At 36.2% G+C, this 15,007-nt stretch overlaps 1 protein-coding gene across 4 annotated transcripts in view; it reads right to left on the bottom strand.

Annotated features, from left to right (window-relative positions):
* The window catches only part of CNTNAP4 (contactin associated protein like 4), a 334,483-nt gene that overhangs the window by 52,267 nt on the left and 267,209 nt on the right, over positions 1-15,007 (bottom strand). For all 4 annotated transcript variants that reach the window (XM_030819122.1, XM_030819116.1, XM_003259972.4 and 1 more), the window contains one exon: positions 11,841-11,968. In XM_030819122.1, the coding sequence (XP_030674982.1) occupies positions 11,841-11,968 (128 nt within the window). The remainder of the gene's footprint in view (positions 1-11,840; positions 11,969-15,007) is intronic.

Below are 15,007 nucleotides of genomic sequence, written 5' to 3'. Positions count from 1 at the left end.
ATAATTGAAAATAAAAACTAGTATATTCATAATATACTTAGTGCCTGATACCTGCATACAGAACTTAGTTACAAATCCTTATGTGGGACTGTGTATAAACATCGGGTTCTAAAGAACACTACAGGTAAGTACACACATGCTGTAATATGCCAATTGTGCACACTCAATGTTTCTCTGCAATCACACTATAGTTCCCTCATGCCTTCACTGTCCCACGCTCTTAGAGGATTATTTCACACTTCCGCTCCCCAATAATACATCTCATTTCTCATTCTTTAACTTTTCTAATAATCTCTAAGAAAAGAGCAGAAGACAGAAGTGACCTCCTCCAAGAACCCACCACCATACCTGTTCACCTTCCTGCAACATCACGTGTGTTCTGCATTTTCTCCTGTTAGAATGAATCAACTGTCCACAATCCAGGGATTTATTTACTGGATCTCTCTTACTAACACAGACATGCTATTAATTCTCTCATCTCAGAAACCCCACTCTCATGATCATACTTTCTCCTCCATTTACCATTACATTTTCCCACCTTTTTTTCCTCCCACTATTCCTTGAATCTGTCTCAGGATTTTATCCCAAAACACTTGACAAAACAAACCATCACCAAGGTCGCTATAACATCCACATTTCTAAAGCCATTATCAGTTCTCAGTTTTATCTTACTTAAGCTAACAACATTTAACACAGTTGATTGCTCTCTCCTCCTTGAAACACATTCTTCCCTTGGAGTTCAGGATACCCACACTCTTCTTTTCTCACAGGTGATATATTTTCAGTCTTCTTTCTTGCTTCCTCTTCACCTCGTCAATTTATCCATACTCAGTTGCCCCAAAGCCCTGTTATTTCTTCATCCACAATAACTCCTGCTGTTCTGTCCTGTGGCTTTAAATATGCTGAAAACTGACAACTCCACGTCTCTTCCTGAATGTTTAATGACATCTCAACCATAATATGTCCTAAAACTGGGCTCTTTATATTTCTCTACAACTCCTTGACCCCAGCAGCAATTTCCCCCATTTCAATTAATGCCAGTTCTTTCCCTCTAATTGATTAGATCAAACACCTTGGTGTTATTTTTGACTCTTCCTTTCGCAAACTACAACAATTCATCAGGAAATTTTATTGGTTTTCCTTTAAACTCTACCCATACCACAACTCTCACCGTTGCACCCATGGCTCAAGCTACCATAATTTCTCAGCTGGATTGGTGATATGGTCCCCTAAGTTATTTCCCTGCTTTGAGTTTTCCCTATTTAATCTCACTAAAACCTGAGTTAGATCATACCACTCGCCTTCTCAAAATTCTCTAATGTTCTCCAATTTCATTCAGATTGAAAATGGATTTTCAAAATCTTTCATGATCTGACCACCAGGTTTCTCTCTGACTTCTACCACTCTCTTTCTTGCCCACTGTGCTCCAAACACTTGGACCATCTGGCTGCTCCATGAGTATACTATCTATACCCCATTTCTGTGTGGTTTATCTGGCCTTTCCCTCTGTCCAGACTACTCTTCCAAAGGTAGACACGTGCCTTGCATTCCTGTTTCCTTCAAATCTTTATTCAAATGCCACCTTCTTCCTGAGCTTTAAATGACCATCCTATTTAAAATTACGCCACTCCTGCCTCAACTTTATTTTCTTCATAGCTCTTACCAGCTTCTACTGTACCATATATTTCACTTGATTATTGTCTCTCTCTCTCTCTCTCTCCGAGAATATAAGCTCCAAGAATACTGATATTTTTATCTGTTTTGTTCATTGCTCTCTTGCTCTTTCCCACAAGTGGAAAGAGGGAAGAAAAGAGAAAAAACAGAGACAAGAGAAGAGTAAGAAGAAGAAAAAGAGGAAGAGAAGGAGGGCATAAAAAAGTGAAATTAAAAAAGGTAAACCCAGTAAGATAAAGTAAAATATAAAAATTAAAATAAAAATGTTACAATGGAGAATTATCAGGCATAGTGGAGCTAACAAAGTTACATTATTTTATTATCTGTTGAAATGGAATTGATCCTCACTTTTTTAAATGGTTTATATGTAGTCTTTCAAATGGAAGAGAACTCTGTCAAATGAAAGAGAAATTAACCAAATCACTAGTCAATATCTTTTTCCAGTTGAAGAGTCTCACTTCTGCAAAGTTATTTATTGCCTACATGCACCTTTGATTATTTAATGCACTCTGGGCAGCTGTGATTTCTCAGACAGCTGTACTAGTCGATGCAGACAAAATGAAGAAACTAACTTCAGTGACTCAAGAATTTTTTGGAACGAGAAACTCACAGCAATCTTTTCTAACTATGAAGGCTTCAGGGTGCTTTGATTAAAGATAAAATTTCAATGTAATGAATTATCTGAAAAGAAATACATGTGATAAAATGGGTTGAAAAATTCAAATGCCAGAGTTAAAAATACTGCCTTGCTCAGATAGACAGACTGAGAGCAGAAATTCAGATCACATTTGCAAAGATTTTAACAACTTATAAAATGTGTATATACTTTTTATCACATCACTTCTATTTCCAGAAAAAGTAATACCAAATGAACAACATCCAGGTACATTCTTGTTAAATTAGTGACCTTTAAGGATAATTGTTCCTTCGAGTATTCAGACAGAAAAAGCAAGTTACATAGAAGGTGAAAAAATCAGTATGGCCTCAGATTCCTTCACAGTATTCAATGGCATAAAATAAAGGAACTCTGTCCATAGATTCTGAGAGAAAGAAAATTTATCCAGGGTAGTTTATTTCTGAAGTGTTAAGGCAATAGGCAGACACTTTCAAGTTTGAAAGAATTCTGAAAATAAAGCACACAAGAGCCCTTTTGAGAAAATTTTTAAAAAACAAAACCTATATTCATAATGAAATATAGTCAACCAAAAAGACATTTAGAAAAGCTGTAGAAGACAAGACAACTGCATTCCTCAACACAGACAAGTATGGGATCATATATGCAAACTACTGAAGGCTACAAGCATGACACATAAAAAGTACGCCAGGTCCTAAAGAGGTTAAATGTAGGGAAATTCTACTCCTAGGCACATACCGAAGAGAAATAAAGCCTTTGTCCACAAAAAAAAAAAAAAGCATACATGGAAGTCCACAGAAGCCTTATCATAATATCCAAAAAGTGGATCCAGCCCAAATGTCCATGAACTGATGAGTGATTAAACAAAATGTGGTATATCCACAAAATGGAATATTATTTGGTCATAAAAAACAATGAAGTGTTGATGTATTCTACAACGCTGATGAACCTCCTTGACAATACGATGCTAAGTAAAACAAGTCAGTCACAAGAGACCACATATCTTGTATTTTTATCTATATGAAATATTCAGAAAATGCAAGTCTGTAGAAAAAAAAAGCAGGTTACTGGTTGCTTAGGGCTGGGATGGGGAGTGTGTGAAATGGACAGTGTCTGGAAAATGGGAGCAGGTCTACTTTGGGAGGTGATAAAAACGTTCTCAAAATGATTATGGTGATGGTTGATCAACTCTGTGTGGTACACTAAAATGATTAAATATACTAAAATTGATTGAATTGTACACTTTTAAAAGGGTGAATTATAGGCTGTGAATTATATCTCAGTTAAGCTGTTCCCAATAGACAATATAGTTAAAGCATCAGAGTTTTAGAATCCTAAGGCAACAAATATTCTCAAGCACATACAAAATCAAAAAAATGCAACCCTCAAGAATCTTTCTAAAGACAAAAAAAAGGTAAAATGTCCACTACCTGACAAAAAGAAATTAATCAAAAAGCACTGGAGAACAGAACTAGTGGTTACCCTTAAAAGAAACAATATACAAATAATAGCATAACTAGCAAAAACCGGGAAGGGGGAGATAAAGAAGGTGAAAGAAGAAATGAGTGCTAGCTTTTCCATTTCTCACAGCAGATAAATGCGTTTATAATTTTAAAATACATTTAATATAAAATGTAGTGACTCTACAATCTTTTAAAATGCTCATAATCTTTTTTTTGTAAGTTTAGCAGGATCACTTATGTTGAATATACTTTGTTAGATATATAAATTTCATGAGCCATCTTGGCTTAAATTTGGTGTTTTCTTTCTCAATTTCAATGAATAAAGTTTTATAAATTCATTTCTCAATCTCTTTTAAAAATTATTTTGTCTAGAGTGGTGATTCTCCACCTGGGGCAATTCTTTACCCAGGGGACATTTGGCAATGTTTGGAGACATTTTTGGTTGTCACATTTGGAGGAAGGATGCTACTGGCATCTCTTGGGTAGGAACCAGGGATACCGCTTACGTCCAACAATGCACAGGACAGTCCTCAACCACCATAAGGAATTATCCAGCCCACATGTCAAGAGTGCTGAGACTGGGAAGCCCTGCACTAGAGATCTCTACCAACATTTGGAATGATATTCAATTGATATTAATCATTATTTCTGAGTTATGTGATTCTTGGTGACTTTTTTTAGTTACTTTTTTGGTATTTCTATATAGCTTTAAAAAGGTATGATTTTGGCCGGGCGCGGTGGCTCACGCCTGTAATCCCAGCACTTTGGGAGGCCAAGGCAGGTGGATCACGAGGTCAGGAGATCGAGACAATCCTGGCTAACATGGTGAAACCACATCTCTACTAAAATTAGAAAAATTAGCCAGGCGTGGTGGCGGTCGCCTGTAGTCCCAGCTACTCAGGAGGCTGAGGCAGGAGAATGGCGTGAACCCGGGAGGCAGAGCTTGCAGTGAGCCGAGATTGCGCCACTGCACTCCAGGCTGGGTGACAGTGTGAGACTCCATCTCAAAAAAAATAAAAACAGTTATGATTTTGTATCAATTCAGTCATTAATATTTAACACAATTAACTAAAGGTATCCATATGTATACAATTCCCCCAAAAGGATACCATGGTCCTGACAACTATCAGGGTTCCCAGTTCCAAAGTGAAAACCTTTCAAAAGTACTAAAAACAATTTTTGTTCCCTCACATTTATCAAGTTTCTTGCATACGAATTATTGGTTGGTAATAAATGTTTTTCCAAGTGAACAAAAAAAAAAGCAAAATAGACCATAAAATAATCTATTTTCCAAGAAGTGGCAATCATTTCAGTTTAATAAAGGCACTGTATTGAGTGAAAAGTAAAAAAATTAATATTAACTAAAATCATATTCTTATTTGAAAGTACTTTCACTGTTACAACTTCAGGCATATTGACGAGAAACGGCTTAGATGGAACTGGACATTCTTCTACTAAGTGACTTTTTATATCAGAATCAATAATTCAATAGAGTCTAAACACCTTTTAGTAAAAGTATGTACTTATTTAATTGCTTTAAGAACCAAAAATGTATTCGCGTCTCTTACTAATAATTCATAAGCTGTAGGCTTCTTTACATGCATATATTAAATCATTCTCATTATTTCATGAATTGTTATTCATTATGTTTTGGGTAATAGGTAATACATTAGTTATTAGGAACACAAGAATAAATGAGGAATGTACCCTGCTCTTGAGGGGCTCAAAAATAATTAAAAGCCAGTAAGAGAAAGATATCTTTGTAATATGCTAAACATGTTTTGAGAACGCAGAATGATTATGTCATCTAGAAATCATGATGGAAGAGTTTTAATCTGAGTGTGAAAGGATTTGGTAAAAGAATTAGGGAGATTTTGCAGATAAGGGAGAGTGAGTGACAAGGACTTGGAGCCAGATGCCATCGTGGTCCAGGAATTCCCTTTGTGTTGCAAGACTCACTGAAGTAGCACAACGTCTCTGTAGACGTCTTCTTGCTGTGTGTCAAGAAAGCAGGTTTAACCCTGTGTATGAATGCCTGGGCTTCTACTCTGAAACTCTGTTTCTGGTTCTGAACATACTGCAACTACAGTTAGAACGCTTGGGCAGGCCCTATGTCAACACCATTGGTCCACTTCATACCCAACCTTTGACCTAGAGCTGTGAGTCTTAAACCACCTGTATAGAAAAATGTGCTTTTTTTTTTTCCTCTTATTTCAGTCAAAAAAAAATGAGACTCTGTCATTTGCAACAATATGGATAGAACTGGAGGTCATTATGTTAAGTGAAATAAGCCAGGGGCAGAAAGACAAACATTGCATGTTTCAATTTATTTGTGGGGTCTAAAAATCAAAACAATTTAACTCATGGAGACAAAGAATAGAAGGATGATTACCAGAGGCTGGGAAGGAGAGTGGGAGGCCAGTAGGAGGTGGGGATGGTTAATAGGTACAGAAAAATAGTCAGAAAGAATAAGACCTTGTATTTGATGGCAAAACATGGTGACTACAGTCAATAATCATGTAATTGTACATTTTAAAATAACAAAAATAGTATAATTAGATTATTTGTAACACAAAGGATAAATGCTTAAGGGGGTGAATACCCAATTTTCCATGATGTGATTATTACACATTGCATGCCTGTGACAAAATATCTCATGTATCCCATAAATATATACATCTATTATGTACCCACAAAAATTTTACATTTTTAACATTTAAAATCAAAAATGTAAATTGCTAGAAAAGTGAATGGGAAAAGCAAAGGTATACAAAATACTATAAACTCCAGTCCACTTTTTATTACTATTATGTCCAACAGACATAAATTACTCTGTCCAATTGGCATAAGTCATTCTGAAATACTCTATATATTTGTACTAGCCTCCTCACAGAATGGTAGCAAAGAATGTGCCGACCAGTACTAGTCTGTGAACCGCACTGGCTGGGGGCAGCACTACATAGAGTAGTCCAGGGACCGGCAGCAGCATGTGGAAGCCCATTAGCAATTCTCCTACCCAGCCAGGCAGGGTGGCTCATTCCTGTAATCCTAGCACTGTGGGAGGCTGAGGTGGGCAGATCATTTGAGGTCTTGGGTTTGAGACCAGCCTGGCCAACATGGTGAAACCCTGTCTCTACTAAAAACACAAAAATTAACTGGTTATCATGGCACACGCCTGTAATCCCAGCTACTTGGGAGGCTGAGGCAGGAGAATCACTTGAACCCAGAAGGCGGAGTTTGCAGTGAGCCAACTGCACTCCAGCCAGGGTAACAGAGGGAGATTCTGTCAAAAAAAAAAAAAGAAAAGAAAAAAGGAATGGAAGGGGAGGGGAAGGGAGGAGAGGGGAGGTGAGGGGAAAGGAGGGGAGGGGAGGGCAGGGGAAGGGAGGAGAGGGGAGGGGAGGGGAAGGGAGGAGAGGGGAGGGGAGGGGAAGAGACGGGAGGGGAGGGGAGGGGAGAGGAGGGGAGGGGAGGGAAACAGAGGGGAGGGGAGGCGAAGGGAGGGGAAGAGAGGGGAGGGGAGGGGAAAGGAGGGGAAGGGAAGGGAGGGGAGGGGAGGGGAAGGGAGGGGAGGGGAGGGGAAGGGAGAGGAAGGGAGAGGAAGAGAGGGGAGGGGAGGGGAATGGAGGGGAGGGGAGGGGAGGGGAAGGGAGGGGAAGGGAGGGGAGGGAGGGGAGGGGAGGGGAGGGGAGGGGAAGGGGAGGGGAAGGGAAGGGGAGGGGAAGGGAAGGGGAGGGGAGGGAGGTAAAGAAAGAAAGATTCTCCTACCCACACCCCCTGAATCACAGTCTCTGGGATAAGGAGTGGAAATGTGTGTTACAACAACCTCTCCAAGTAATTTTTATACATGCTAAAGTGGAGGAACTGTTGTTCTAAAAGACTTTGGATGGTTCCTCAAAAATAAATATGTTCCCACTGCTCTTGGCAGGCTGATTACATAGGAAATGTATAGGTGACTCCTCCTACTAAGGACCTTTCTGCTAACTGGTAAACCCGGATGTTCTCCCTTGATTCTTCCCTTTGATTCTTTTTCTAAAGTTTCTAAAGTCAATATAAGTTAGAAACATATTCAGCACGATCCCAGAAATGTGCTGGAGAATTGGAGAATATCCATGTTACTGAAATCTATTCTGGGTATTAGCCTCTATAAAACATGTATTTTGCAAATATTTTCACCTAGTCTGTAGCTTTTCTTTTCAATTTCCTGACAGTGTCATTTTAAAGGCAGAAGCTTTTTAGTGAAACCCAATTTATTATTATTTGTATTTTACGAAATGTACTTTTAGCGTTGTATCTAAGAAATCTATGCTCAACCCAAGGCCACTAAGATTTTCCCTTGTATTTTCTTACAGCAGTGTTATAGTTTGTGGTTTTAGATTTAAGTTTATGATTAATCTTGAGTTAATTTTTGTATCTGCTTTGAAGTATGAATTGACACTCTTTTTTTTTCATTCTGTTTTTCTTTTTCAAATGGATTCGAATTGTTCCAGATCTGTTTCTTGAAAAATTCTGTCCTTTCATCGTTGAGTTCCCTTGGCAGCTTTGTGAAAAGTCAAGCAACCACGTATACTTGGGTCTATTTTTGGGCTGTCTATTCTATTCCATTCACGTATTTGTCTATTGTAATGTCAGTATCACACTTCCTTGAGTATCTGTTAGTTTTATAGTAAGTCTTATAATCTGGTAGTGTATCTCAAACGTTGTTTATATTTGTCAAAACATTTTTGCTATTCTACTTTCTTTGCATTTCAATATACATTTAAAGATAAGCTTTCCAATTTCTACTCCCCCTCAAAAAAAAAGATTGCTGGATTTTAATTGGATTGTTTTCAGTCTATATATAAATTTGGGAAAAATTGACATCAAATCTTTTAATTCATAAATTTTTAAATATAATTTTCTTAATTTTTTTCTTAATAATTTGCTATATTTACACCAAAATATTTTATGTTGTTGGTGCTAGTATAAAAATGGTACTTTTAAAATCCCATTTATAATTTTTTTATCATTAGCATATAGAAATATAATTTACTTTTGTATATTGACCTCGAATCATGCGACTTTGCTAAACTCACTTTCTAAAAATATAAATTATTTGAGATTTTCTACCTAGAAAGTCATGTTACCTATAAATAGACATTTTATTTCATTCATTCCGACCTAAGGTTGGTGCAAAGGAATTGCAGTTTTGCCGCTTCTTTTAACGGCAACCTGATTTGCCATTAAAATCAGGTTGATTAACTTTTGCTGCAACCTAACAAACGCCTTGAATTCCTCTCCTTGACTTATTACATGGGCTAGGACCATGAGTAATAGATTGAATAAGAGTAGTGAGAGCAGATGTTCTTGCCTTTATCCTGAACTTAAAGGGGAAGCAGTTATATCCTTGACTATTCAAAGTATGACATTAGCTATCAGATTTTCACAGATGTCCTTTATACCATGGAGGAAGTTCTCTTATTTCCTAATTGGCTAGTCGATTTCTGATATCAACAATAATAGCTGCAGTAAAATGAAATTGAAAACAAAATGAAAATAAAACTTTGAAAAAATACAACATAAATAAATTAGGGTAACCTCACAACCCATACTAGTAGGTCTAATAGTCATGTTTTATTTGTCCTGCTGTCCCACAACTTCACCTTCTTTCCTAGAAAAACATGGCTGATCTACATTTTTCAGTATCTCTAGTTTGTGTGAGAAAATGAAAATATTACTTTTTTCATTCTCAATTTTTTACCTTTCTGTTAAAAAAAAAAAAAGTGTTAATCTCCTGTCTCAATGAATGACACTAATGGCTTTATTCAAATCAGAAAGCTGGAGATCATCCCCAAGGCTTTAACTCTCAATCTTACATCTAAATCATATCGAATTTACCTCGTCGTTGATCCCCCTTTTAAAGCTCCATGCCAATCACTGCCTAGTTCAAGCTCTCATCTTCTCCTTGTCTTACATCAGAGGACACTTTACTGATCTTTAGGTTTATAACTGATCGTCAGGCTTTCAATTGAATCATGAGAATTAAGTTATGTCTCAGTCTTAAATTACTCAATGTGTAGTCCTGATGCCTTCACAGTAATGTCCACGCAGCTTTTCTCTGCTTATAAGGCCTACTGTGCATGATCCTATATCTGTTAGTCCCACATCTGCCCAGTGAGCCTCACTAGGAAATGAAAAAAAAAAAAGTATGGCATTGTAACTTAAGTGGTACAGATTTCCCATATGGAAAAAAGGAGTATTCGCTGTTTTGATGCCACTGCTCATCTAACTGAGAATATAAAGAACGCTTCATGCAGAAAATAGTCCTTAGTCCTTCACGCAGAAAATAACCTCACGTGAAGATGAACCTCAACGCTAAAAATAGATACAGGAGGCAAAAAGACCAATCACTTGATTACTGTTTAATTAATAAGTCAGAGATTAATTAGCGGGTCTCTAAATACTTGAAACTATTTGTAAATTCTTAGCGCTAATGTAGTAGCTCCCCTCTGTATTCCCATGGTCACAGTAGTTCCCAGCTCTAGTTTCTCAACCTCAGTACTATTGACATTTGGGGCCAGATAATTCTTCTCTGTGGAGGGCTGTCTCATGCACTGTAGGATGTTTAGTAGCAACCCTGACCTCTCCCACTTACATGCCAGTAGCACCCTGCTCCCCATCAATGTGATAACCAAAAATGTCTCCAAACACTGCCAAATGTCCACTGCAGGGCAAGATTGCCTTGGATGGAGAATCACTGCTCTAAGTGGAATGATGTTGCGTGCTTAAAATGATGACAGGAAGTCTGGGAGAAAGGAAGTCTAAGGGAGAGAGTTGGTAGGGACCTCACTTAAAACATACAAATACACAAGGGTTTTGGCTAACCAAAGACGGAAGGCAGAGGAAGCCAGCCTGGGTCCCTGCAGGTTTAAGATCAGAGCAAGCAGTGAAAGGTACACGTGATGTATAAAACAACTTCTCTACAGCCATGAAAAATCGTTACACTCTCCTGGATGCATCTGAAGTTTACAACCTCGTCTCTTTGCACATAATTTTTCTTCCCATGAAATATCCTATGTCATCTTCATGGGATTCTGTAAGGCTCACTGGTAGAACAGGAAGTAGAGGTGATACATATCAGAGATGGTGAGTATAATGATAAACAGTATTTACAATGCATATATAATTTTTAAAGGCCGGTATCATCTTTGCTTTTTAACTAAGCAACTTCTGCTCTGTGTCTCCATAAATCTACTGAATTGTCAGATTCCCTCTTACTCTGTTGTGCCCCTAGCATAAAATTTTATTTTAAGGTGTGGTGTTAATGTAAACAAATATTTCATCTATTTCCATTTTAAGTTCTGGAAATACTAAAAGCAAACGTATTTAATGCACTAGTCTCTAACCTAACTCTTTTCAGAGAGATTAATAATCTATAAATGAATACATATGCTCATTTCATGCCCTGATCAAAGAAAACATATATATATATAAAACATACATATGTATATATGGAACATAAATATAGTGGAACTATATTTGAACTTTAAAATTCTGGTTTAAAGTGTTAATGCACTGCATATGCAAAACAGCATGTACCACTGGTTTAAAGTAAATGCACACAGACACACACACACACACAAACTGAAAAAAAAAAAAGAGATTTACAGTTGAAATGTATTTGGGGTTAAGATGACATGATTCCATTGACATTCTAATTTCATCCCAGGCCTAATAGTAGGAAATTCACATGAATTATTAATAACTGCGTTTAGCATTGAGACTTTCCTATGTGGATAACAGCAATTAGAAATTCAGGAATGCTGGGATGTACTCATGAACTAATCAAGTTGAGATGTCCAATGGTTTCTTTCTCTTCGAATCTTAACAAGGATTGCCATCATAGCTTTGTACTTCATAGGAATACTTATTTGTTGACTGACTGAAAGAGTATTTCAGACCGTACTTAAAAATGTTCACAACAGAAGTCTGATTTGTTATTATGTGATAGAAACATGATGCTTAAGTGATGGTACTTTAAGTCATAGTTCTTTTCTCAAATGTGGTTTCAACACATCGTAACCACTTACTGTCTCCCCTGCAGAGTAGAGGCCCCAGTTTATAAGCTGCTTCTGAATGCAGTCGGCCTGTGTCTGTAATCACGATCTTAGTTACTGGAAGATGTTCTTTATAAGCAAGCAATCCAGTGTCATTGGTCCTAAAAAAACAATAGCAACAACAAAATTCTTAAGAACTTTTAATAGTCCTTATTGCATTGCAAAACCAAGATGTTCTGAACTAAATTTGCACCTACAAAAGAGTAAGGATCCAGTCACTCATCAGAGCACATAAAAACAAATGACATTTATTTATTATTATTATTATTATTATTATTATTTTGAGACAGGATCTCACTCTGTCTCCCAGGCTGGAGTGCAGTAGCACTATTTTGGCTCAGTGCAACCTCCTTTTTCTGGGTTAAATCCATTCTTGTGCCTCAGCCTCCCAAGTAGCTGAGATTACAGATGTGTACCACCACCCCCAGCTAACTTTTGTATTTTTTGGTAGAGTCAAGGTTTTGCCATGTTGGCCAGGCTGGTCTTGAACTCCTGGCCTCAAATGATCCACCTGCCTCAGCTTCCCAAAGTGGGGGGATTACAGGTGTAAGCCACTGGGCCTGGCCAAAACATAATCACATTTTAATGTCTCTTGTAGAAAATATGTAATAGAGAATATAAAATATAGCATGTTAAAAATAGAACACAGCTGGAGATTTTTTAATTCAATGGACAATTTTCTACCTTTTTACTGGAATTGGTTAATACATTAACATTTAGTGTAATGATTGATACTGTAGTTTCAGGTCTACCATTTTGCTATTTCTTTTGTTTCCCCATATGATTTCTTTTTATTTTTTGAAATGTTGTAGCATTTTATTTTACTGTACTTTAAGTTCTAGGATACATGTGCAGAACATGCAGGTTTGTTACACAGGTATACACATGCCATGGTGGTTTGCTGCACCCATCAACCCATCATCTACATTAGGTATTTTTCCTAATGCTATCCCTCCGCTATCCCCCTACTCCCCAGCAGGCCCCAGTGTGTGATGTTCCCCGCCGTGTCCACATGTTCTCATTGTTCAACCCCCACTTATGAGTGAGAACATGCGGTGTTTGGTTTTCTGTTCCTGTGTTATTTTGCTGAGAATGATGGTTTCCAGCTTCATTCATGGCTGTGCAAAGGACATGAACTCATCCTTGTTTATGGCTGCCCCCCATATGATTTGTTGTACTTCTGTTTTCCTTTGCTGCCTCCTCTTGATTTATTCCATATTTTTTGTATTTCATTTTATTTTCTTTATTCACATTTTAGCTATATTTATTGTATTTCAATGTTTGCTTTACAGATTACAAAGTAAATTCTTAATTTATCACAGTCTATCTAGACATTATGTTTTTTAACAATGTGAAATGTCAGAAGCTTGCTAAGACATAATTCATTTAACACTGCTCCCCTCCACACACATATTCTTTTATCTATGGTTGTAATATATTTTAAATCCATATATTATAAACTTTATAATAAAAGTAAACAGTGAATTTAATTTTTTAATTAAGAAAATATTTTAAACACTGGCTTTTATAATTACAAACATATTTGCAATCTCCAGTGCTTTTCACTTCTTCCTGAAGATCTGAGTTTTCATCCATTATTTCTCTTTAGCCTGAAGAATTTCTATTAGAATTTGTTATTTCGGATGCTCTTTTCTGTTCTAAAATTTACATTTGGTTTCATATTATAGTTCTCACTTTTCTGCTTAAAATACCCTTTGTTTATACATTGTGATTATTTTTACCTTTAAGTCTTAAAATATTTTTATAATAGCTGCTGTAAACTTTCTTTCTGCCAATTCAAACATCAGTACCCCAAGGTTGGTTTGTGATTATTGCTCTTAATTTCTTGACTTTAGATGAAAATTTTCTCTTTTTTGAATATTCAGTAAATGTTATAACATGCTGGATATCATGGATACATTGTAAAGATTCCAGAATCTTTTGTTATTCTTTAAAGATCTCATTTTTGTTTTCATAGGCAGTTAAATCACAGCCTTATTACAATAAATTGCCATTGCTTGGTTTGATAGTTCATTAGGTGGAGGCTGTGTGAATTTTGCCTAATTTTCAATCCTATCTCTATATCTGGGATATTGTCTTTGCTGTAAACACATGGGCAGTTTCTGCCAACATTTGGTTACTTCCTGCTTATTTCAAGTAGTTGTTTTTATAACATTGTTTTCCTGGACTTACAACAATTATCTGAGAAGAGTTAGCACTATGCAAGTTACTTCACCATTAGCGGAATTTAATACGAGAAGTTTTATAATCTTATTTTTAAAAGTCATTTTTAATTAGCAATCAGTTATGGAGGCATTGGAGAGTTATTGATGATTAGGTAATTTTTATTGTTGTTAAGCATTAGTACTAGCATTTTATTTACATTTTAAAATACAGTATTACTGTGTAGGTATTTTTTTGTGAAGGTAGTGATAAGAAAAGGGTGCCTTCCAAAGGGAGTAGAAATTTGAAAAATGAGAGTTTAAGTAAGACAGACAATATTCTTCATACCAAACATGTAACACTAAAAGTGCAATTCTAAAAGAAATACACACACACACACAAACACACACACAACATAATCTTGATGTTTCCCAACTAAATAAATGAAATATTGTCTAATTCAAATTATGACCTCAATTAACAGATTTATCACTGTAATCAATGTGCATTCTGTAATAAAATCACTCATATTACACCCAGATTGACTATGAATATTTGTTAAAAATAAGTCTTCTGTACAGTTCTAGTTGCTTAGCAATGTAACATATACATACGTTATGCTGAAATGTAAATATAAACATTTAAAATATTTTCACTTTACAAATAATAAATAAGAGCAGTATACATGCCAACTCTAGTCTCAAATACTACCAATGTCTTTTTTAAACTTTTCAGATAAAGAACACATGCATAAGCTTCTTTTCTGCTTAGAGGAATATTTTAAATTCGATTTTAAAATTACTAAAATGTTACAGATCTCTTTTTTCAAAATATAATCCACAGAACATTAGTTCTTTGTGGTATGATTTGTCTTTTTAAAAATATAAAACAATCACATGTTAAAATAATTGTAGTAAATTCTGAGTTGATAATTTTAAAGCTTTTGTAGGTAGATTATTGAAGAAATGTGCTTTGCC

This window comes from Nomascus leucogenys, chromosome 2, assembly GCF_006542625.1.
Source record: "Nomascus leucogenys isolate Asia chromosome 2, Asia_NLE_v1, whole genome shotgun sequence".
NCBI lineage: Eukaryota > Metazoa > Chordata > Mammalia > Primates > Hylobatidae > Nomascus > Nomascus leucogenys.
Note: the sequence above shows the minus strand (reverse complement) of the source record. Positions and strands in the feature narration are given on the sequence as shown.